The 26,894-nt window shown below is 44.4% G+C and overlaps 1 protein-coding gene across 1 annotated transcript in view; it reads left to right on the top strand.

Annotated features, from left to right (window-relative positions):
- The window catches only part of F13A1 (coagulation factor XIII A chain), a 373,690-nt gene that overhangs the window by 156,901 nt on the left and 189,895 nt on the right, over positions 1 to 26,894 (top strand). Inside the window, exons 9-10 of the mRNA XM_063923095.1 lie at positions 4,750 to 4,853; positions 9,339 to 9,427. Of these exons, the coding sequence (XP_063779165.1) occupies positions 4,750 to 4,853; positions 9,339 to 9,427 (193 nt within the window). The remainder of the gene's footprint in view (positions 1 to 4,749; positions 4,854 to 9,338; positions 9,428 to 26,894) is intronic.

Below are 26,894 nucleotides of genomic sequence, written 5' to 3'. Positions count from 1 at the left end.
CAAAAAATGGTATACTACTGTCTCCCAATTACAGATGTGAGGATCATGATCAATCACAGAACATTGTACTCATTGCCGCTCCGCCTCACTGGGTGCCAAGAGTTACTGTATGTTTATTTTTAAACAATTGAAAGGGAACCATCTGCTTGTAGGGAGTTTATTTATTGAATAACATTATTCTTATTCCTTCTGATTATATATGGGTATAGGGGGTTATTCAGAGTTGGTCGCAGTTTTTACTATTTTAGCAAAAACTGCAACCACCAAACTCTCATGCTGGGGGCCGCCCAGCACAGGCCATGGGTCCGAGCATGTGTGGCACTGCCCCATGATGTGATCACAATTCAATTGCAATCACAGCACAAAATCCTCAAATAGAGGTTGACCGCTGCATAGGCAGGCGTACCGCCATCATGTTTCCGATCTCAGGAAATGCAGGTGACGTCATCGGCCGGCCCCCGAAAATGGCCATGACACACCTGTGTTTCCTGGTGCACTCCCCTCTTATGCCGTATCACCGCCCCCCAGAACGCCCACCACCTGTCAAACATGATGCAAACGGATCCTTCCTGGATGCAATCACATAATGATTGATTGCGTTTTGCGGCCGCGGCGTGTCACAGGCTGCTGAAAAATTGTCTGTTTGTGATTTTCGGCCATCTGCATCAGGGTCTGAATAAGGCTATTGTGATTACAAATGTGAAACAGAACTTGTTCCATTTTATCTCTTCATATTTAGTACTTTCTATGATTGCTACAAAATTCAACTGTAATTTCACTTTCTAAATTGCACTAGCAAACTGACAGTAATAAGTATATCCTAAAAGTACTCCTTTACAAATAGCATTTTCAAAATTTGTACTTACCCATAGCAACCAGCCACTTGTTTTCATTCTGTAACTTGCATAAAAGCGATAAAGGATTAATTCTGATTGTATGCTGTTGCTGAATACAAATTTGCACATAAATGCAGTGTTAGTAAGTACTTACCTGGGCACATCCATCTGTACAGAAAAGGTACCTTAAAAATGTTTTAATGGCAGCAACTACTGTATAATGATGTCATGCAGATAGGTACACTCAGTGGTATTGAAGAAACAAATAGCTGCATTGGAGGAATAAATATCATATGGACAGATCAGAATATTATAGCCCAGACTTGTGGAACAGCCACAGGTAACACATTTGTCATTTGTTACATATTAACAATTTTAATAATCTGTTATATAATCTTGCTAGACATCTGTCTCCAGCATGTGTAGTTAGAGGCAGGGGGAGGCGCAGCAGCGACTGGTACCCCCACTCATATTACTCACGGACGTGGAGTTGGCTGTATGGGGGTAGTTGGTGTGCCTCACGCATATGACAACTCATCCAGCTGGAACCGGTCACACAAAACTAGCCGCGAGCACGCTGCTAAAGCACATGTGCGCCGCATGGAGTACAAGGTTTGAAAGGTACATTGGGGAGACTGCGGCTGAGCAGTTGATTACCGGCAATAGACAGAGATGGACACTGAGAGTGTTCACAAAATTCCTAAAAAAGTATTTTAAACAGTTTAGGCGCTGGAATAAAGAGGGTGTGAAAGAGTAAAGGAGGTGATGATTCAGGTGGTAGAGGAATGCTAGTGATTGTGAAGAGACAAGGTGGAAAAGGTGCAGAAAAGGTACAAAAGGCTGGAGAAAAGTGATTGTGATACAAGTGAACAGAGGTAAGATAGTGGATTTGAAGGAGCAAGATGGTGGAGGTAGTGTAAGGTGCTGGAGAACGGGGGGTGTCACAAAGAAATCTGGGGTTGTTGCAGAAGAGGTGGAGAGAATGAGAAAATAATGTTATAGATGGAGATATTGTTATAGTCTAATTAACTTTCAGGAAGAAAAGCAATAATTTAAATGCACTGATGTTCAGGCCACTGCGACCGTTAAGCGCGTGTGTGTGTGTGTGTGTGTGTGTGTGTGTGTGTGTGTGTGTGTAACCCCTTTCAAAATGCGTACACGTTGCGTGCGCACGCCGTCACACTGTTAGCACAGAGTAGCTACACGTGCGTCGGAATACACTCTATAACCCCTAACAGGAAAAAGGAATGCAACACCAATTGTATGTGCAATGTTGCAGATCCAACCCAGCAACAGTTATTTACTTAGAAAAGGGGTACAACAAGAAATACAAACACTTAAGAGAAAAGGCTACAATCAATGGATACATACGTTTGTTAGCCTGCGCAACCCGGATTCTGGTCCTCAGTCAATCTGAATAGATGACCTTCAGAGAAAAAGACTGAGGCCAGCCAGGAAGCTTGATTTTATACAATGGTCCAAAGCATGAAACAAAGGAAACTGTAATCTCTTCATCCATAGGTTAAAGGGCTGGTCATTTACAGTACATGAGGGGGTCATAGGTCGGTTTGAATAGGTGGGCGATGCCTGGTCCAGATGCACTTGCAGATGTCCTCCACTGGGTTCCCTTCGAATATTGAGTACAGTACATACAGTGTGATATTAATAATATATTCCTGTGCATATCTTTGTGCAGGAGCATGCTACTTTCTGCAAACTGCCATCGGAATATTGAAATACTGTACAGCTGGATACCAAACACCACCTCCTAACCTAATTCTGTCCCCTCATATCCTGTAAAGTTGGATATCTCTATTGTTGTACTTTTGAAACACATGTAACTCGCTGGAGTGGTGCATGTAGGCTATGTGTAAATGATGTGCTATGTGAATTAAATATGAGATATGTCTTTGTGGCTTTTCCATGCGAATGCATATGCTACCATAATTACTCATACCACGTGCTAACACGCAAGACCGCGTGAGCGATTATACGTAACTTGCGACTATGCGCATGCACAGCAGAACAAGCACCCGCATGGAGGCCATCTGTGTGGTGTTTGTACGTGATGCGTGTGGCTATAATATTTTCGACTTCGACAATATATTGGGAGAAGTGGGTGATAGAAAGAAAGACAGGGAAAGGGGGAAAGACAAAGATAGGCAGGGTGAAAGGAAGATGGCACAAAACAGGGGAACAGAGAGAAAGAGGCCCAGATTTATCAAGCCTTGGAGAGTGATAAATTGCAAGGTGATAAAGTACCAACCAATCAGCTCCTAACTACCATGTTACAGGCTGCATTTGAAACATGACAGGAACTGATTTGCTGGTACTTTATCATCTTGAAATTTATCACTCTCCAAGGTTTGATAAATTTGGGGCAGTGAGAGAGAGATTGTGGGAAATAATATAAACCCTGCATAACACATAGCTACAAGCCAAGTGATGGGTTTAAAATACTGTATTATCAATATATCTAAACATTAAACTTTGCATTAAACTTGGGTTAGATGTATTTAATGTATGATGGAACACAGTGGTGACAGTAAATTAGACAAAGTTAAGGCCTAGTGGTCCAAACAGTAGCAGTGGTGGTATCGGCAGAACAAGCTAAGACTAAAAGAAGCTTTACACATATAGAGAACACACAGCATGACACAAAATGAAGGAACACAAAATGGAGACTATAATGTACTGAAAATCAGTATGGAAATAATGACACTGTATAGTGGTTTATGCAAGAAAATGTTGTTTATCTACAACAGGGATGTGCGGTGAGGTAAAGGGCTCAGGAGGCACTGGCTAGCGCCAGAGCCAGATTTACACACAATATATGAGCCAAAAGGTACATGTGGGCATTATGCACAGGTGCAGCAGTATAAACTCCTGGGGAGGTTTGATCAGAGATGTGTGGAAAAGGTAGGTAGGGGAGGCACTGCCTCACCTGCCGTAAACTTTTTACTCCAGAGTTTTTACTATACAAATAAGTAGAATAATACAAAGAAGATATTTCTCACATATTCTTTGTATTTATATAGTGGCAGATGCTCAATTAGCTTAGTGATATCATTCAAGGGACGAGTATTTCTAAGCAAGAAAAAAACATTTTGTTTCCCCAGCATCCTGAATGATAACAGTAACAAGATTTAAATCCCACACAATATTAGAATTCAGAGATCTCCGTTACATATATTTGCGCAAATGTATGAATAAACCCCAAAGCCGTGTCAAGGCCTTTCTGTATATTTGGGGTACCTAGCACTATATCTAGGTGCAGGGTGTGGCTACTCAAAAAATCAGCATAAGCCAGAAAGCTCAGGGCAACATACCAGTGTAAAAACTATAGTTGTTAATAAATTAGTGTTAGGAAGCCAAAGCTCTAAAGAAAGTGATACAAAAATGAGATGTAATAGTGTTAAAGAAATTAGTAAGTAAGTAAAGGTATGCCACACTAAAGCCATCCAGCTCAGCCAGTCCAGGGGCACCACACCCCACACCTCCATTCCCTCAATCTGGGTCTATGATTAACCAGCAAGGAGCCACATGATAATGGCTCCTTACTTAAATATATCTAAGCTAAGAGCTACCTACCTTGGAGCAACCCCATAATGCTCCATATATATGTAACCGAGATCTCTGAATTCTAATATTGTGTGGGATTTAAATCTGGTTACTGTTATCATTCAGGGTGCTGGCCGAAACAAAATGCTTTTTTTTCTTGCATATTCTTTGTATTTTTCATATACCTGTACTTTATACAGTGAAAACTCTGCCTCACCCCACCGCACGACACTGATCTACAAAGATACTTATTTTAATCTTGTAAAACTATTGATTGTATATTATGCTGTATGTTGATAAACTATGTTAAAAAGCAGCGCTTTTTAAATTAACACTTTATTCTTCTAACAAGGAACTATCACTGCTGGAATGAAGCCTGGATGAGCCGACCAGACCTTCCAGTTGGCTTTGGAGGATGGCAGGCAGTAGATGCCACACCTCAGGAGACCAGCGATGGTAATTACTTCATTATTTTGCTTTTCTTGTTATCTCTTTCTACAATAGAACTATCACACATATTACCATTATTATTTTACATTTATGAAGTACTGTATCTCAGAAGCAGTTGCATACAATTATATTTTTGTTTTTGCCAGCTTTTCTGCTAAGGATTAATGAAGATCTGACCCTTTATGTATTTTCACCAGCAGTCTTATCATTACCAAGAATATCATTACTTTCTATTAATTAAAATCAAGTTGTATAATATGAAGAATTTGTTATGACTATGCTGTTATACTGTAACTTTGTGAGTCAGGCATATTAAATTCAACTGATTGCTGCAGTATAGATAAATGATTATCAAATAGTGTTCCTTGATTCATATACCACACAAGCATATTGAATACTAAACCACACACAAAGAGCAGGGCTGCCAAGAGAAATCCTGGCCCCCGGTACAACAGCTTCCTGGGCCCCCCGTGGCCCCTCAGAGTGTGTGTGCCCACAGCATGCTGGCGACATGGCCACACCTCTTTGAGGGCGTGTCTAGCACATGAGAAGCACTCACAGGAGCATGGCATGCCTTCCAGCCAGGGCAGTAGAGAGCCTGTCTGGCATCAGGTACTTTTCAGGGGGCATGTCCTAATCACAGGAGGTGTGGTCATGCACCCTTAGAAAAAAAATACAGATTTTTTTATTTAAGCACTTCCCTGGCCACACTGAAGCCTAGCACACAGCAGCGTGTGTTGGGCTGAGAAAATAAGCTGCAGCTGCTGTTCAGTCTATTCTGAACACCTCACACCGTGACCTCACAATTTTGTTTTTAGGCCAAAAGGTTGCACCGAGGTAGCTGGATGGCTTTGCTAAGCGACACAAGTGTGTGGCACAAACACCTGGCCCATCTAGGAGTGGCACTGCAGTGTCAGACAGGATGGCACTTTTAAAAACTAGGCCCCAAACAGCACATCATGCAAAGAATGAAAAGAGGTGCAATGAGGTAGCTGAATGGCTAAGCTAAGCGACCAGTAGCAGATCTTGCCAAGGGCAAGCAGGACTTTTTCCCGGGGCACCGCCTTCCAGAGGGCACCGGCGCCATCCGGAGGGTGCCGCACCATGGCAAGATCCGCTACTGCTGTGCCCCCCGATGCCCGCTGTGTCCCGCTGCCGCTGCCCGCTGTGAAGGGAACTAGACGCATAGCGTCTAGTTTCCCTTCGTGGGGAGGACCTTTACTGTGCGGTGCGCGATGATGTCATCGCGCACCACACAGCATTTCAGCGGCGCTACTACTGTACAGGGGGCGTAACTGACCATGCCCCCTGTATGAAGCCATGCCCCTATTTCCCACCCGGGGCGCAAAACGCCCTAGAACCGGCCCTGTAAGCGACACAAGTGTGTGGAACAAACACCTGGCCTATCTAGGAATGGTACTGTAATGGCAGACAGGATGGCACTTTTAAAAACTAGGTCCCAAACAGCACATCATGCAAAGAAGAAAAAGAGGTGCAATGAGGTAGCTGGATGGCTAAGCTAAGCGACACAAGTGTGCGGCACAAACACCTGGCCCATCTAGGAGTGGTACTGCAGTGTCAGACAGGATGGCAGATTTAAAAAACTAGGCCCCAAATAGCAAAAAAAAAGGTGTAATGAGGTAGCTGGATGACTTTGCTAAGCGACACAAGTGGGCGGCACAAACACCTGGCCCATCTAGGAGTGGCACTGCAGTGTCAGACAGGATGGCAGATTTAAAAACTAGGCCCCAAACAGCACATGATGCAAAGAAAAAAAAAAGTTGCTGGATGGCTAATCTAAGCATGAGAAGTTGAGCCACCAGTCATGAACATAGGCCAAGGCCTTAACCTTTCCATTCCACTTCGTGTAGTGAATGGCATATTGCCAATTTTACGTTTCTTATCAGATAATTTCTTTTTTTTTCTGATTATTAATTTTTGCTTCTTAGATTTTACACGCCGTCTATGACATTGGTCATTGGCCTTAGCTGACGACGTTGATGGAATTGCATCGTCAATGTCATGACTGGTGGCAGCAGCAGCTTCAGCACTAGTACTACGAGCTGGAAGTGGTTCCTGATCTTCCACTATTTTTTCCTCCAAATTGTTGTTCTCCATTTCACAGGACAGCACCCCTTTATTATTACAGCACACAGAACAGTGCCCCTTTATTGCCCCTTCTTACAGCATACAGGACCAGTGTAATGTTATTTTAACAGCAGCAGCACTCCTGAATATGTACAACATACATGGCCAGTGTAATGTTATTAAGACATCAGCACCCCTATATTTCACAGCATACAGGAGCAGTGTGCTTTTAATTTTTAACCGCACCCAAACTTTTATAGCAGACAGGGCCAGTGTAATGTTGTTAAGACATCAGCACCCCTATGTTCACAGCATACAGGAACAGTGTGCTTATAATTATTAACTGCACCCAAACTTTTATAGCAGACAGGGCCAGTGTAATGTTAAAAAGACATCAGCACCCCTATAGTTCACAGTGCCCCTGCCCCCTGTACAAAACAATGTACAGCTGCAGCACCCAACAGTAACACCAGTGACAGCCAGGACAGCAGGGACAGCCAGGACCGCACTCCTAACACAGCACAGATAAACCACACTGACTGCAGCAGCACCCCAACAGAGCACACACTAACCCCACGCCACTGCCCACAGAGAGACAGAGGTCTGTCTCCCTCACTCTCCAAGTCCGGAGTGAAAATGGCGGTGACACGCGGCTGTTTATATGGGATCCAAAGCCCGTGAGATTCCGACAGTGGGATAATTACATTTTGCCTCGTTCTGGTTTCTGAGTCTGGTGGGAAGTCCCGAGCTGGGCTCGGATCCGGGCTCAGGGCGTGAAGTTGGGGGGGTTCGGTTCTCATGGAACTGAACCCGCTCATCCCTAATATATAAATATATATATATATATATATATATATAAGCATTCAGAAAAAAAGAGGCGTCACTCCAGGTCTTTAAAGTGGAAAAAACTTCAAACCTTGTATTCAAAACATATTCACGAAACCATATATATATATATATATATATATATATATATTTATAGTTAGATAGATATACAATTGGCTTTCATTCACAGCACTCAACTTCCAGACTGTATTTCGGTTAAAATCAGGGAATGTCAGTTTCCAAAATATTGCAATAAATTGTCAAAGCTCCTTAACTAATTTACAGTTAACAACACTTCACTTACATATGGGAAATAGGAATGAGTGCAAGAGAAAGTGTGACCACAACATTTTACAGTTGGCTTTAATCCACAGCACTAAACCTACTGCTGTGCAAGTGGTATGTGTATGTATGTATGTATGTATGTATGTATGTATGTATGTATGTATATATGTATATGTATGTATGTATGTATATGTATGTATGTATGTATGTATGTATATGTATATATTCAAAAGTAAAAGGTCATCCAGTAAGATTAAAAGAGAAAATAGAAGGCCATCCAAGAGGCCATCCAGTGATCTTATAGGAGAGGACAGAAATGTAACTGTTTGAAGTGGTCCACAAGTAAGCATAATACTATAGACATCTTTTTATGGCAAGAGTTGTTTGAAAGAGTTTTTATAACAAGCAGGAAATGCAGATGCATCATTCCGTAACTTTAACTTCCCCGGGTGCTTTGATGTCATTCATTAGTCTTACGACATCTGGCATTTTCCCTTCATCATTATGCCAATAAAAAATGGTGTACATCAGTAAATAAATAGCTTAGAGCAGATGCAGTTGAATAAAGTTTACTTTGGTACAGACGAATGAACCTGCAGTGTGCTGTCTTCTGATGGGCTGTACAGTCGAGGGTGCCCCATGCTAAGTCTAGTTATGCACTCACTTGCGGCAAAATCTTGATACTTTACATGAGGTCCAATATGTGGACAAGGTTCATTAGTGATATAGAAGCATATGTAATAGGTTCCGAGTGTGCAAGAGGTGCGGGGTGCTAGACGATTTCAGATGTTTTTGTAAAATAGCAATCATTTACAAGTTCATTTTTTGGGGGCAGTTTCTAGGATGTGCCGTATACATAGGAATGGACTAAACAGACACATTGATTTCAATTTAAAACCTTCCCACTTACATGTTTTGCTTGTAAAGTATTGTTAATTTTATTAATATATTCCAGTATAATGTACAAATTCATACTTCATCAATATTAGCACCTGTGCACCAAGTGGCTGGACATTTGTTGAGTTGTCTGCAATATGTTTGACTACTGGAAATATATTTAATATTTTAATATTTAGAAGGCATGTAGCATCATAGATAATTATTGGATTTTATCAATTATGCTCTTATATTGCAATACTAATTCTTGATATTAAAATGGTGCACTTTATCAATTATCAGTTAGTATAATAGAATATAAAAGCAGCCAGACTGTGCGTCACTGAAGAATAATCATTTTGGCAGTGTTGATGACATTCATCCTGTGCTAATGTGTAATATCGACCATCTTTTCAGGTATGTACAGATGTGGACCTGCATCTGTTCAAGCCATTAAGCATGGTCATGTCTGCTTCCAGTTTGATACACCCTTCCTATTCTCTGAGGTATGACTTTACTTTAATAAATCTCATCATAAATGTAATATCTTTAACTAAATCCACAATGCTAAAACAAAGTTATTTGCATGGTACTCCATTATTTCTATCATTAACATCTAGTAGGTCTACAAGTAACTTTGTCGCTGAAAAATATGAATAAATGACTGTGTCTCTATCATGCCATACATTAAATGTGCCATTGGCTATACTGTACATAGCATGCAGAAAATATTTCATGTTTACAGAAAAGACAATAGTGTGTCTTACATCTTGCAATTCAGATTATTTGACCTTTGAGTAGCCTGCAGTTAGTTATTAATGCTGTATGTTATATTAACTTTATTTCATTTAAACTGTTATATATTAAAACAACTTAAGTGTGGCTGTGTTTGCATGATGCCACAGAAGCCTAATTTACTACCTTATGCCAATAGGAGTTCCTGTAGGGTTGGCAGCTCCATACAATCACATTGTCCCTGCCCGATTCCTCCTCCAAAACACCCATTTCATGGAAAGAGATCTAGAATAGGACAGAGATACAAAAAAGCATACATTTGCATCTGTGCATGGGTTGTATGTTAAAAATCACTATTTGTATCTGTGATCCATCCAAATCAATTTTTTTTTTTTTTTTTATTTCACAACACTAGAAATGTGGTTAAAATACAGTATCAATAAGTATAACAATAAAAATAATGAGAATCCTTTATATAAAAGAGAGTTCTCTAAAAGATGACTATTTTTAAAAAAGGAATGGACATGAATTAAATTCTCAAGTAAAGTGCAGATAGTCTGTGCAAATACGCTACTCAAATGTGGAAAAAGTATTATGAGTCTTAACTGATGTAGCAGGAGGTCTCTGGGTGAAGGCCCAACGCGTTTCGTCTCTAAGACTTCTTCATGGGGTTAGAGACGAAACGCGTTGGGCCTTCACCCAGAGACCTCCTGCTACATCAGTTAAGACTCATAATACTTTTTCCACATTTGAGTAGCGTATTTGCACAGACTATCTGCACTTTACTTGAGAATTTAATTCATGTCCATTCCTTTTTTTAAAATAGTCATCTTTTAGAGAACTGTATTTTATATAAAGGATTCTCATTATTTTTATTGTTATACTTATTGATACTGTATTTTATCCACATTTCTAGTGTTGTGAAATAAATAAAAAAAATGTAAAAATTTTTAAGAAATTTTTAGACATATTTCTTATATATATATTTTTATATTTTTTTATATATTTATATATCTGTTGTACTCGGCCATATATAAACACCTTAGGTCGCTTAGAACCCCTATCCGGTATTCCTATTTCACATTTGCGGCAACCTACCATTGCCGTTTTTTTAGGGGATAGCTGACGCCCAAATAACTGGGAGTGTTTTTTGAACTATTTGAGAATTGTGGCATCACAAGTGGCGCGGCATTCTCTTGCAAATATATATATATATATAAAACAGACCTAATCCCCTATTGTTGATCCCGACTCTGCTGTCTCCCCACCCCGCAGCCCCTCCCTCCCCCATCACAGCTACAGCCCAAGCCACCCACCCCCTAATTGTTACTTACATTATTAATTACTCAGACCCTCTTCCATACCTCCCAACACCTGGAGCTGCTAAAGAGTGGGCAACCAAAAAGGGGGCATAGCCTATGGGAAAGGGTGTGTGGCTTCACGGGAGAGCTGCGATTGCTAGCCCCACCCTGGTTTTCGTCATTTTGGGGGCATACCCAGCGCTCTGTGAGCTTCAGGCATGCCCCCAGTCTATCTGTCTCCTGTGAATAGATGCTGTCCACATGCGCACTGCATGTACTCACCGCTGCAGAGAGGCGAGTGACAGGAGCCTCCCAACTGCCTCCCCTGACTCTGGTGGGAAAGCGGGACATTCCCCAAAAACCATGAATGTCCAGCGAAAACTGGGATAGTTGGGAGGTATGCCCACTTTTAATTGTGCTATTTTCACAACCCCCCCCCCCTCACTACAATCTGTCTCCTGTGAATAGATGCTGTCCACATGCGCACTGCATGTACTCACCACTGCAGAGAGGCGAGTGACAGGAGCCTCCCAACTGCCTCCCCTGACTCCGGTGGGAAAGCGGGACATTCCCCAAAAACCATGAATGTCCAGCGAAAACTGGGATAGTTGGGAGGTATGCCCACTTTTAATTGTGCTATTTTCACAACCCCCCCCCCTCACTACAATCTGTCTACTGTGAATAGATGCTGTCCACATGCGCACTGCATGTACTCACCACTGCAGAGAGGCGAGTGACAGGAGCCTCCCAACTGCCTCCCCTGACTCCGGTGGGAAAGCGGGACATTCCCCAAAAACCATGAATGTCCAGCGAAAACTGGGATAGTTGGGAGGTATGCCCACTTTTAATTGTGCTATTTTCACAAACCCCCCCCCCCCCCCCCACTACAATCCTTGTCAACCCTTGCAGCTATACATAATATTGTAATCAATCTATTATTGTGGCTCACACTTGTAGACATGCACATACTTGCTATAGACAAGATCCCAGAATGCACTACACCCAGTGATGTGCGGTGAAGTAAATGGCTGGGGAGACACTGGCTAGTACCAGAGTCAGATTTACACACATATATGAACCCAAGGGTTCATGTGGACATTATACAAAGGTTCAGCAGTATATACTGCTTGAAATTTGGTGAGTTTTGATCAGAGATGTGAGGACAAGATAGACAGGGGAGGCACTGCCTCCAGTATACTCCAGTATATATGTCCAGTATACTCCAGGGTTTTGACTATAGAGATGATTAGAATAATACAAAGAAGATATTTGTAATATATTCTTTTTATTTTTCTTATCATTTTTAATAGTCAAAACTCTACAGTATACTGGAGTTTGAGAGGAGAGGCTCTGCCTCAACTGTCTCGCCTGACCCACAGCACTGCCTATACCCACACAAACACTGAATAATTTACACTTTACCAAATTATTTTAAATATACTTCACCAAATGAATACACCACTTTTTGCTTGCAGTTATTCTTTTGTTGCATCAGTCAGTCAGGGAACGTTTCTGTCTGTCTGTTGCTCTGTTCTTTTATTAGTATTCTCTACATGGGATTAATGCAAAGCTTGACACATGTTACATTAAAAAATGCAGGCTTATAATGCTTGCAAATACAATAGCAATTTGGTGTGCATTTTGGACTTGTATTAAGCGGACATATGATATAACCACAACACAAGCACAAACAGCTGGAGACGGTAATCTGCATTCAGCCAATCATAAGTCACCAATGACAAATATCTAGCTAATACTGCTGATCATCATTGGGTACTTGTGACCATCCATAGAGTAACCTCAAAGGCATATTGCATCTGTTGGGGAGAGCACTTTGTGCTGTCTTCCCATAGGTTCCATGTCCAAATAGTAATGGTGGTGCACTACTACACATGAGCAACCTCCAACCCAATGTGCCTACTACGCACATGCGCCATTACCACTTTTCTACTTCCTCCATCCACTGGAGAGTAAGGACATGCCCCAGAGTGTATTTCATTGGTTGTGATGTTGTAATGGTGCTTTCAATGTTGAATTTCATTAATTGTGATGTCATAATGGTGCAGGTAATGTTGAATTGCATTGATTGTGATGTCATAATGGTGCTTTCAATGTTGAATTTAATTGATTGTGATGTCATAATGGTGCTTTCAATGTTGAATTCCAATGACTGTGATGTCATAATGGTGCAGTTAATGTTGAATTGCATTGATTGTGATGTCATAATGGTGCTTTGAATATTGAATTTAACTGATTGTGATGTCATAATTGTGCTTTCAGTGTTGAATTGCATTGATTGTGATGTCATAATGGTGCTTTCAATGGTGAAGTTCATTGATTGTGATGTCATAATGGTGCAGTTAATATTGAATTGCATTGATTGCGATGTCGTTATGGTGCTTTCAATGTTTAATTTCATTGATTGCCACAGACACATATCCGTTGCTGCATATATGTACGGTGGTGCCACTATAAGCCACTATGAGGGATATTTAATAACATAATCATATCAAAAAGTAAAAAAAAGAGATAAATATCTATTTTGCAGTGGCAGTTGCAGAGCAGTCCAAAATTCAAATAGGGGAACCACACTAAATGCCAGTGAGTCCTGGCCAGCAATGTTTGGTAGTGTTTGGGGTGGCAGTTGGTGTGGAGTGCACTGCCACTGCCACTAGATATTTATCTCTTTTTTTGACTTTTTGACTTTTTGATATAATTATGTTTATTAAATATCCACCTACTGTATGTCACCACCATTGGCTGCACTGTTTATTCCCCCTGTATTAACCTGCACCTGGCTGCATCTGTTTCTTACTGCATGTTCCTGAATAATACTGCATTAACCCTGTGTTCTGTTACATCCTGTTGTTCTACTTGGCTAATAAACTAATCCCTGGTTAAACTATTCAACATGTAGACTGACCTCCATCACCCACTGACAGGGGCGGATTGGCCTACCAGGACACAATGACAGATTCCGATGGGCCGGTAACAAATCCCCCTCAGCCAGGCCCCTTCACACTCAGGCTGGGCTGGCTCACACTGCTTCCAGTAATTGTGGTTCATTGGAATGCAATCCGGAAGTTAGGCTAGAAAGGACTTCCAGGTGCCGCTAGCCATGAAAAGTGGTGATGCTGTTCTACCAATGGGGGACCTTGAGAAAGTTAACCAGCCCAGCAGCATCCTCTCCCTGGCCCTGGCCAAAGGACTCTACCACGAGCCCGGCCCAGGATCAGCAGCAAAGCGATGGTCGGAGCTGGGTTCACTACACCCGCTCCCACCCCAGCTCCTGCTCTCTCACTGAACTGGCCAGAGCGGCGACTGAGCACTGAAGGGGAACCGGCAGAGAGGTTATTTTTAATTACATTATTTGCATTATCATGTTAGTGTATGGGTTAGACATCCCCGTTCACAGTGTATGGTTTGGGGACTGGACAGGAGCAGGATGTACTTTGTTCTCAGGATGCCTGACCAGGCAGCACTCACAGCCAGCCCTGGGACAATCTCTAATGCGACATCCTTCAGCCCTATAGCTGCCCAATGTCTGTCCATGATGATGGGCCTACAGTATTTATGCGGTGTCTATGTATGTAATGCGGTGGCTACGTATATAATGCGGTGGCTATGTATGTAATGTGGTGCAAGTCATATAGGGGGTAATTCCAAGTTGATCGCAGCAGGAATTTTTTTTAGCAGTTGGGCAAAACCATGTGCACTGCAGGGGGGGCAGATATAACATGCGCAGAGAGAGATAGATTTGGGTGTGGTGAGTTCAATCTGCAATTAGAGATGAGCGCCTGAAATTTTTCGGGTTTTGTGTTTTGGTTTTGGGTTCGGTTCCGCGGCCGTGTTTTGGGTTCGAACGCGTTTTGGCAAAACCTCACCGAATTTTTTTTGTCGGATTCGGGTGTGTTTTGGATTCGGGTGTTTTTTTCAAAAAACACTAAAAAACAGCTTAAATCATAGAATTTGGGGGTCATTTTGATCCCAAAGTATTATTAACCTCAAAAACCATAATTTACACTCATTTTCAGTCTATTCTGAATACCTCACACCTCACAATATTATTTTTAGTCCTAAAATTTGCACCGAGGTCGCTGTGTGAGTAAGATGAGCGACCCTAGTGGCCGACACAAACACCGGGCCCATCTAGGAGTGGCACTGCAGTGTCACGCAGGATGTCCCTTCCAAAAAACCCTCCCCAAACAGCACATGACGCAAAGAAAAAAAGAGGCGCAATGAGGTAGCTGTGTGAGTAAGATTAGCGACCCTAGTGGCCGACACAAACACCGGGCCCATCTAGGAGTGGCACTGCAGTGTCACGCAGGATGGCCCTTCCAAAAAACCCTCCCCAAACAGCACATGACGCAAAGAAAAAAAGAGGCGCAATGAGGTAGCTGTGTGAGTAAGATTAGCGACCCTAGTGGCCGACACAAACACCGGGCCCATCTAGGAGTGGCACTGCAGTGTCACGCAGGATGGCCCTTCCAAAAAACCCTCCCCAAACAGCACATGACGCAAAGAAAAAAAGAGGCGCAATGAGGTAGCTGTGTGAGTAAGATTAGCGACCCTAGTGGCCGACACAAACACCGGGCCCATCTAGGAGTGGCACTGCAGTGTCACGCAGGATGTCCCTTCCAAAAAACCCTCCCCAAACAGCACATGACGCAAAGAAAAAAAGAGGCGCAATGAGGTAGCTGACTGTGTGAGTAAGATTAGCGACCCTAGTGGCCGACACAAACACCGGGCCCATCTAGGAGTGGCACTGCAGTGTCACGCAGGATGTCCCTTCCAAAAAACCCTCCCCAAACAGCACATGACGCAAAGAAAAAAAGAGGCGCAATGAGGTAGCTGACTGTGTGAGTAAGATTAGCGACCCTAGTGGCCGACACAAACACCGGGCCCATCTAGGAGTGGCACTGCAGTGTCACGCAGGATGTCCCTTCCAAAAAACCCTCCCCAATCAGCACATGATGCAAAGAAAAAGAAAAGAAAAAAGAGGTGCAAGATGGAATTGTCCTTGGGCCCTCCCACCCACCCTTATGTTGTATAAACAAAACAGGACATGCACACTTTAACCAACCCATCATTTCAGTGACAGGGTCTGCCACACGACTGTGACTGATATGACGGGTTGGTTTGGACCCCCCCCAAAAAAGAAGCAATTAATCTCTCCTTGCACAAACTGGCTCTACAGAGGCAAGATATCCACCTCATCTTCACCCTCCGATATATCACCGTGTACATCCCCCTCCTCACAGATTATCAATTCGTCCCCACTGGAATCCACCATCTCAGCTCCCTGTGTACTTTGTGGAGGCAATTGCTGCTGGTCAATGTCTCCGCGGAGTAATTGATTATAATTCATTTTAATGAACATCATCTTCTCCACATTTTCTGGATGTAACCTCGTACGCCGATTGCTGACAAGGTGAGCGGCGGCACTAAACACTCTTTCGGAGTACACACTTGTGGGAGGGCAACTTAGGTAGAATAAAGCCAGTTTGTGCAAGGGCCTCCAAATTGCCTCTTTTTCCTGCCAGTATAAGTACGGACTGTGTGACGTGCCTACTTGGATGCGGTCACTCATATAATCCTCCACCATTCTATCAATGTTGAGAGAATCATATGCAGTGACAGTAGACGACATGTCCGTAATCGTTGTCAGGTCCTTCAGTCCGGACCAGATGTCAGCATCAGCAGTCGCTCCAGACTGCCCTGCATCACCGCCAGCGGGTGGGCTCGGAATTCTGAGCCTTTTCCTCGCACCCCCAGTTGCGGGAGAATGTGAAGGAGGAGATGTTGACAGGTCGCGTTCCGCTTGACTTGACAATTTTGTCACCAGCAGGTCTTTCAACCCCAGCAGACCTGTGTCTGCCGGAAAGAGAGATCCAAGGTAGGCTTTAAATCTAGGATCGAGCACGGTGGCCAAAATGTAGTGCTCTGATTTCAACAGATTGACCACCCGTGAATCCTTGTTAAGCGAATTAAGGGCTGCATCCACAAGTCCCACATGCCTAGCGGAATCGCTCCCTTTTAGCTCCTTCTTCAATGCCTCCAGCTTCTTCTGCAAAAGCCTGATGAGGGGAATGACCTGACTCAGGCTGGCAGTGTCTGAACTGACTTCACGTGTGGCAAGTTCAAAGGGCATCAGAACCTTGCACAACGTTGAAATCATTCTCCACTGCACTTGAGACAGGTGCATTCCACCTACTATATCGTGCTCAATTGTATAGGCTTGAATGGCCTTTTGCTGCTCCTCCAACCTCTGAAGCATATAGAGGGTTGAATTCCTCCTCGTTACCACTTCTTGCTTCAGATGATGGCAGGGCAGGTTCAGTAGTTTTTGGTGGTGCTCCAGTCTTCTGTACGTGGTGCCTGTACGCCGAAAGTGTCCCGCAATTTTTCTGGCCACCGACAGCATCTCTTGCACGCCCCTGTCGTTTTTTAAAAAATTCTGCACCACCAAATTCAAGGTATGTGCAAAACATGGGACGTGCTGGAATTTGCCCATATTTAATGCACACACAATATTGCTGGCGTTGTCCGATGCCACAAATCCACAGGAGAGTCCAATTGGGGTAAGCCATTCCGCGATGATCTTCCTCAGTTGCCGTAAGAGGTTTTCAGCTGTGTGCGTATTCTGGAAAGCGGTGATACAAAGCGTAGCCTGCCTAGGAAAGAGTTGGCGTTTGCGAGATGCTGCTACTGGTGCCGCCGCTGCTGTTCTTGCGGCGGGAGTCCATACATCTACCCAGTGGGCTGTCACAGTCATATAGTCCTGACCCTGCCCTGCTCCACTTGTCCACATGTCCGTGGTTAAGTGGACATTGGGTACAACTGCATTTTTTAGGACACTGGTGAGTCTTTTTCTGACGTCCGTGTACATTCTCGGTATCGCCTGCCTAGAGAAGTGGAACCTAGATGGTATTTGGTAACGGGGGCACACTGCCTCAATAAATTGTCTAGTTCCCTGTGAACTAACGGCGGATACCGGACGCACGTCTAACACCAACATAGTTGTCAAGGACTCAGTTATCCGCTTTGCAGTAGGATGACTGCTGTGATATTTCATCTTCCTCGCAAAGGACTGTTGAACAGTCAATTGCTTACTGGAAGTAGTACAAGTGGGCTTACGACTTCCCCTCTGGGATGACCATCGACTCCCAGCGGCAACAACAGCAGCGCCAGCAGCAGTAGGCGTTACACGCAAGGATGCATCGGAGGAATCCCAGGCAGGAGAGGACTCGTCAGAATTGCCAGTGACATGGCCTGCAGGACTATTGGCATTCCTGGGGAAGGAGGAAATTGACACTGAGGGAGTTGGTGGGGTGGTTTGCGTGAGCTTGGTTACAAGAGGAAGGGATTTACTGGTCAGTGGACTGCTTCCGCTGTCACCCAAAGTTTTTGAACTTGTCACTGACTTATTATGAATGCGCTGCAGGTGACGTATAAGGGAGGATGTTCCGAGGTGGTTAACGTCCTTACCCCTACTTATTACAGCTTGACAAAGGGAACACACGGCTTGACACCTGTTGTCCGCATTTCTGGTGAAATACCTCCACACCGAAGAGCTGATTTTTTTGGTATTTTCACCTGGCATGTCAACGGCCATATTCCTCCCACGGACAACAGGTGTCTCCCCGGGTGCCTGACTTAAACAAACCACCTCACCATCAGAATCCTCCTGGTCAATTTCCTCCCCAGCACCAGCAACACCCATATCCTCCTCATCCTGGTGTACTTCAACACTGACATCTTCAATCTGACTATCAGGAACTGGACTGCGGGTGCTCCTTCCAGCACTTGCAGGGGGCGTGCAAATGGTGGAAGGCGCATGCTCTTCACGTCCAGTGTTGGGAAGGTCAGGCATCGCAACCGACACAATTGGACTCTCCTTGTGGATTTGGGATTTCAAAGAACGCACAGTTCTTTGCGGTGCTTTTGCCAGCTTGAGTCTTTTCAGTTTTCTAGCGAGAGGCTGAGTGCTTCCATCCTCATGTGAAGCTGAACCACTAGCCATGAACATAGGCCAGGGCCTCAGCCGTTCCTTGCCACTCCGTGTGGTAAATGGCATATTGGCAAGTTTACGCTTCTCCTCCGACAATTTTATTTTAGGTTTTGGAGTCCTTTTTTTACTGATATTTGGTGTTTTGGTTTTGACATGCTCTGTACTATGCCATTGGGCATCGGCCTTGGCAGACGACGTTGCTGGCATTTCATCGTCTCGGCCATGACTAGTGGCAGCAGCTTCAGCACGAGGTGGAAGTGGATCTTGATCTTTCCCTAATTTTGGAACCTCAACATTTTTGTTCTCCATATTTTAATAGGCACAACTAAAAGGCACCTCAGGTAAACAATGGAGATGGATGGATTGGATACTAGTATACAATTATGGACGGGCTGCCGAGTGCCGACACAGAGGTAGCCACAGCCGTGAACTACCGCACTGTACTGTGTCTGCTGCTAATATATAGACTGGTTGATAAAGAGATAGTATACTTGTAACTAGTATGTATGTATAAAGAAAGAAAAAAAACCACGGTTAGGTGGTATATACAATTATGGACGGGCTGCCGAGTGCCGACACAGAGGTAGCCACAGCCGTGAACTACCGCACTGTACTGTGTCTGCTGCTAATATAGACTGGTTGATAAAGAGATAGTATACTCGTAACTAGTATGTATGTATAAAGAAAGAAAAAAAAACCACGGTTAGGTGGTATATACAATTATGGACGGGCTGCCGAGTGCCGACACAGAGGTAGCCACAGCCGTGAACTACCGCACTGTACTGTGTCTGCTGCTAATATATAGACTGGTTGATAAAGAGATAGTATACTCGTAACTAGTATGTATGTATAAAGAAAGAAAAAAAAACCACGGTTAGGTGGTATATACAATTATGGACGGGCTGCCGAGTGCCGACACAGAGGTAGCCACAGCCGTGAACTACCGCACTGTACTGTGTCTGCTGCTAATATATAGACTGGTTGATAAAGAGATAGTATACTCGTAACTAGTATGTATGTATAAAGAAAGAAAAAAAAACCACGGTTAGGTGGTATATACAATTATGGACGGGCTGCCGAGTGCCGACACAGAGGTAGCCACAGCCGTGAACTACCGCACTGTACTGTGTCTGCTGCTAATATATAGACTGGTTGATAAAGAGATAGTATACTCGTAACTAGTATGTATGTATAAAGAAAGAAAAAAAAACCACGGTTAGGTGGTATATACAATTATGGACGGGCTGCCGAGTGCCGACACAGAGGTAGCCACAGCCGTGAACTACCGCACTGTACTGTGTCTGCTGCTAATATATAGACTGGTTGATAAAGAGATAGTATACTCGTAACTAGTATGTATGTATAAAGAAAGAAAAAAAAACCACGGTTAGGTGGTATATACAATTATGGACGGGCTGCCGAGTGCCGACACAGAGGTAGCCACAGCCGTGAACTACCGCACTGTACTGTGTCTGCTGCTAATATATAGACTGGTTGATAAAGAGATAGTATACTCGTAACTAGTATGTATGTATAAAGAAAGAAAAAAAAACCACGGTTAGGTGGTATATACAATTATGGACGGGCTGCCGAGTGCCGACACAGAGGTAGCCACAGCCGTGAACTACCGCACTGTACTGTGTCTGCTGCTAATATAGACTGGTTGATAAAGAGATAGTATACTCGTAACTAGTATGTATGTATAAAGAAAGAAAAAAAAACCACGGTTAGGTGGTATATACAATTATGGACGGGCTGCCGAGTGCCGACACAGAGGTAGCCACAGCCGTGAACTACCGCACTGTACTGTGTCTGCTGCTAATATATAGACTGGTTGATAAAGAGATAGTATACTCGTAACTAGTATGTATGTATGTATAAAGAAAGAAAAAAAAACCACGGTTAGGTGGTATATACAATTATGGACGGGCTGCCGAGTGCCGACACAGAGGTAGCCACAGCCGTGAACTACCGCACTGTACTGTGTCTGCTGCTAATATATAGACTGGTTGATAAAGAGATAGTATACTCGTAACTAGTATGTATGTATAAAGAAAGAAAAAAAAACCACGGTTAGGTGGTATATACAATTATGGACGGGCTGCCGAGTGCCGACACAGAGGTAGCCACAGCCGTGAACTACCGCACTGTACTGTGTCTGCTGCTAATATATAGACTGGTTGATAAAGAGATAGTATACTCGTAACTAGTATGTATGTATAAAGAAAGAAAAAAAAACCACGGTTAGGTGGTATATACAATTATGGACGGGCTGCCGAGTGCCGACACAGAGGTAGCCACAGCCGTGAACTACCGCACTGTACTGTGTCTGCTGCTAATATATAGACTGGTTGATAAAGAGATAGTATACTCGTAACTAGTATGTATGTATAAAGAAAGAAAAAAAAACCACGGTTAGGTGGTATATACAATTATGGACGGGCTGCCGAGTGCCGACACAGAGGTAGCCACAGCCGTGAACTACCGCACTGTACTGTGTCTGCTGCTAATATAGACTGGTTGATAAAGAGATAGTATACTACTAATATTATATATACTGGTGGTCAGGTCACTGGTCACTAGTCACACTGGCAGTGGCACTCCTGCAGCAAAAGTGTGCACTGTTTAATTTTAATATAATATTATGTACTCCTGGCTCCTGCTATAACCTATAACTGGCACTGCAGTAGTGCTCCCCAGTCTCCCCCACAATTATAAGCTGTGTGAGCTGAGCAGTCAGACAGATATATAATATATATAGATGATGCAGCACACTGGCCTGAGCCTGAGCAGTGCACACAGATATGGTATGTGACTGACTGAGTCACTGTGTGTATCGCTTTTTTCAGGCAGAGAACAGATATATTAAATAAACTGCACTGTGTGTCTGGTGGTCACTCACTATATAATATATTATGTACTCCTGGCTCCTGCTATAACCTATAACTGGCACTGCAGTAGTGCTCCCCAGTCTCCCCCACAATTATAAGCTGTGTGAGCTGAGCAGTCAGACAGATATATATAATATTATATATAGATAATAGATGATGCAGCACACTGGCCTGAGCCTGAGCAGTGCACACAGATATGGTATGTGACTGAGTCACTGTGTGCTGTGTATCGCTTTTTTCAGGCAGAGAACGGATTATAAATAAAACTGGTGGTCACTGGTCACTATCAGCAAAACTCTGCACTGTACTGAGTAGTGAGTACTCCTAATGCTCCCCAAAATTAGTAAATCAAGTGTCTCTCTAATCTATTCTAAACGGAGAGGACGCCAGCCACGTCCTCTCCCTATCAATCTCAATGCACGTGTGAAAATGGCGGCGACGCGCGGCTCCTTATATAGAATCCGAGTCTCGCGATAGAATCCGAGCCTCGCGAGAATCCGACAGCGTCATGATGACGTTCGGGCGCGCTCGGGTTAACCGAGCAAGGCGGGAAGATCCGAGTCGCTCGGACCCGTGAAAAAAAACATGAAGTTCTGGCGGGTTCGGATTCAGAGAAACCGAACCCGCTCATCTCTATCTGCAATCTAAATTGCAGTGTAAAAATAAAGCAGCCAGTATTTACCCTGCACAGAAATAAAATAACCCACCCAAATCTAACTCTTTCTGCACGTTATATCTGCCTCCCCTGCAGTGCACATGGTTTTGTCCAACTGCTAAAAAATTTCCTGCTGCGATCAACTTGGAATTACCCCCATAATGCGGTGCTATACGTGTAGTGCGGTGCTATACCTGTAATGTTGTGCTATTCGTGTTATGTGGCACTATTTGTGTAATGCGGTGTTATACGTGTAGTGCTATACGTGTAATGCGGTGCTATACGTGTAATGTTGTGCTATACGTGTAATGCAGTGCAATTTCTATAATGTGGTGCTATTCATGTAATAATGTGGTGGCTATGTATGTATTTAGGGGCGGATTAGCCACTGGGACAGATTCTGCTGCGCTGGTCCCCTGTGTCTGTGTTTCACTACTTGTGTGTGCTCCTCCCTCCCTGTACTGTGCTGTATGTAGTGTGTGCTCCTCCTCCCTGTACTTTGAAACATGTTAGGTTAAAAAAGGGGTTTGTAGAATGAAAAATCAATAAAATCAGAAGTAGATTAAAGGCATGACTGCAGTGTCAGTAGACACTGAAAGTGGGCATATCAGTCCTTGTATATTCAGACGTACAGATGTGCATCAGGAAAGGGTATTGTAGCAGCATATGCATAAAGGGGGTCATTCCGAGTTGATCACTCGCTGCCGATTTTCGCAGCGCTGCGATCAGGCAAAAAAATTGCAAAACTGCACATGCGTATGGGCTGCAATGCGTACGCGCGTTGTACGGGTACAAAGAGCATCGCTGTTGTGCAATGCTTTTAGCGACGAATCCATTTGCACAGCCAATCACAAGGAGATTGACAGGAAGAGGGCGTTTGTGGGTGGCAACTGACTGTTTTCTGGGAGTGTTTGGGAAAACGCAGGCGTGTCTAGGCGTTTGCAGGGCGGGTATCTGACGTCAATTCCGGGACCTCCGTCGCTAGAATCATCGCACAGGATAAGTAACTACAGGGCTGGTCTTGTTTTGCACAAAATGTGTTCATGTCGCATGGCTGCACATGCGATCGCACACTTGCAAAGTGAAAATACACTCCCCCATGGGTGGCGACAATGCGTTTGCACGGCTGCTAAAAGTAGCTAGCGAGCGATCAACTCGGAATGAGGGCCACAGTCACAGGTAAACATTAGCATAACGTAAAGCAAAGGAGGCCCCAACTGTGTCTATTTCAGAATCAGGACCTCTAAGGAGTGACCCCGCCCTCTTGACAGGCTCCTCCCCCTCAACAGACTGCGCCCTCATTAGGGCTGCTTCCATACATTTCCCGGACTGGTGTTCGATCCCAATCCGCCCCTGGCAGCTACTATAGGGCCCAGAGCTGAGAGAGGCCACCTTCCCTGTCACAGTTACATTTGTTATATTAGGGGTATAGCTACCATAGGTACTGTGGCTGCCTACCAGTGCAATGCCTCACCTACTGGTGTGAACCCTACCTCCTGTGACACGATCATCCTGCTGTGACTGCCTACCAATGTAATGCCTCACCTACTGGTGTGATCTCCACCTCCTTTGACACGATCCTCCTGTTGGTGCTGTGACTGCCTACCAGTGCAGTGCCTAACCTACTGGTGTGATCTCCACCTCCTGTGACACGATCCTCCTGCTGGTGCTGTGACTGCCTACCAGTGCAATGCCTCACCTACTGGTGTGATCTCCACCTCCTGTGACATGATTCTCCTGCAGGTGATGTGACTGCCTACCAGTGCAATGCCCCACTTACTGGTGTGATCTCCACCTCCTGTGTCAAGATGCTCCTTCTGGTGCTGTGACTGCCTACCAATGCAATGCCCCACCTACTGGTGTGATCTCCACCTCCTGTGACACGATCCTCCTGCTGTGACTGCCTACCAGTGCAATGCCCCACCTACTGGTGTGATCTCCACCTCCTTTGACACGACCCTCCTGCTGGTGCTGTGACTGCCTACCAGTACAATGCCTCATCTACTGGTGTGATCTCCACCTCCTGTGACATGATCCTCCTGCTGGTGCTGTGACTGCCTACCAGTGCAATGCCTCGTCTACTGGTGTGATCTCCACCTCCTGTGACGATTCTCCTGCAGGTGCTGTGGCTACCTACCAGTGCAATGCCTCACCTACTGGTGTGATCTCCACCTCCTGTGACAAGATCCTCCTGCTGGTGCTGTGACTGCCTACCAGTACAATGCCTCAGCTACTGGTGTGATCTCCACCTCCTGTGACATGATTCTCCTGCAGGTGATGTGACTGCCTACCAGTGCAATGCCTCACCCACTGGTGTGATCTCCACCTCCTGTGACACGATCCTACTGCTGGTGCTGTGACTGCCTACCATGCTGGATTAGCCTTGATTACTACCACTGTGGGTAATGCTAAAAATTTGCTTAAGACCAACTTGTGTCGGGCCCCGCTTATAGCTGACTTACTCCAACCTACATGAGGCCACTTTTCATATATTTCCAGGGCCACTTTACGTTCCTAATCTGTCCCTGTCTGGCATGGAAGAAATGTGAATGATAAATCAATGTAAATGTACCAGGAGGTATTGACAAGCCTTTATAACATTATCTTATACTGTGAATTTCTTACCCTGTTTCCAAGACAATTAATTAATTTAACTTGTTAATTAAGTGAAAGGAAGACATGATATTTTCTGGGAGATGTATCAAGCCGTGGAGAGAGATAAAGTTGAGTATTTGCCCAAATCAAATGAAGCTTCTAACTACAGGTATCATTTCATGTACTGTGCTAGATAGGTGACAGAAGATGATTGGGTGGTTTGGACATCTGCACTTTATCTCTCTCCAAGGCTTCATACATCTCCCCAAGAGTGCTGTATATAAAATATAGGTCTGGCTGCTATAAAGCAGGCCAGGAGCACCAGCAGGACAGTAGAGTAACAGTCATATCAGTAATAATTTGCGGACCCTTTGAAATTAGCATTCAGTAAAGACGGGAGACTCAGTTAATGAATACACAATTTTTTTAAAAATTTGTATTAAAATATAAAAAGTTTATTAAGTGGATTATTTAATAAATAATATTTGCGAGACATCTCCAAAAACAGTTGGTTTTGGGGGCTGCCCACAAATATTAACCAACCCCTGAATGTATGTATTGGGGACTGCAATGGATATTTCAGATATCTTTTGCGTTCCTCCTATTTTGAACACAAAAGCAAACACCAAAAGTTTCTATGGCAGATGGTAAACTGTGAAACTCACCAAGCTCCAGAATGCAAAGCATTTTTGAGCTTGGCTTGGCAGCTAATGCCATTTCTAAATGGCTTTTGTAGCCTGTGGGCTACATTGTGCAATAATTCTCAGAAGAAGGATCCTTGGGATCCCTCTGCATTACTGTCTGTTCTCACATACGCAGTCTGATGATTGCACATGTGAACTAGCGCAGCCGGGGTCTAAACCCAGAAGTAAAGTGATCGCATTAGCAATTATTTTACTTCTTATACATTGCAGGGACGGGCATGAGATTGGTACTCATTATGGCATAAAAGCTACACCTCTGGACTCATGAAGAGTCATCCTTCAGCACTCAGGAGAGGAAAAAACCCCTTGGGTGGAAATCTCTGGGGAACCATGGCCTCAGGATTGCCCTTCCCTCTGGGCATTAAGAGGTGTACTAATAGAGGGGTCAGTATGCTATCCCAGCGCATGGGATCCCGGTGGTTGTCATACCGATGCTGGGATCCCAGTACAGAAAAGACTGACAGGGGTGAGTAAGTGGTGTTCTCCCCTCTCCCCACCCCCGTAACCCTGCCTGTCTGAAATCTAACCCTAACCTCCCCCCTTTGTGCGTAACCCTCCCGCGGAGGTGCCTAATCCTGACCTCCGTCCCTGCTGCCTAAACCTAACCTTCCCTTCCCCGCAGCCTAACCACTCCCGGGGGTGCCTTACCCACCCTACCCACAGCCTAACCCTAACTTCCCCCCACCCGCAGCCTAACCCTATCCTCCCCCACCCACAGCCTAATCCTAACCCCCGTCTGATGCCTAAACCTAACCCCCCGCCTAATGCCTAAACCTGTCTCTCCCTTCCCCACAGCCTAACCACTCCCGTGGGTGCCTTACCCTAACCAACCCTACCCGCTGCCTAACCCTAACCTCCCCCCACCCACAGCCTAAACCTAACCCCCTGCCTGATGCTTAAACCTAATCTCCCCACCTAATGATGCCTAAACCTAGCCCTCCCTCACCCGCAGCCTAACCACCCCTTGGGTTCCTTAACCCTAACCCACCCTACCCGCAGCCTAACCCTATCATCCCCCCACCCACAGCCTAACCCTAAACCCTCCGCCCAACGCCTAACCCTCTCCATCTCCCCAACTCCC

Source organism: Pseudophryne corroboree, chromosome 5 (assembly GCF_028390025.1).
Source record: "Pseudophryne corroboree isolate aPseCor3 chromosome 5, aPseCor3.hap2, whole genome shotgun sequence".
NCBI lineage: Eukaryota > Metazoa > Chordata > Amphibia > Anura > Myobatrachidae > Pseudophryne > Pseudophryne corroboree.
Note: the sequence above shows the minus strand (reverse complement) of the source record. Positions and strands in the feature narration are given on the sequence as shown.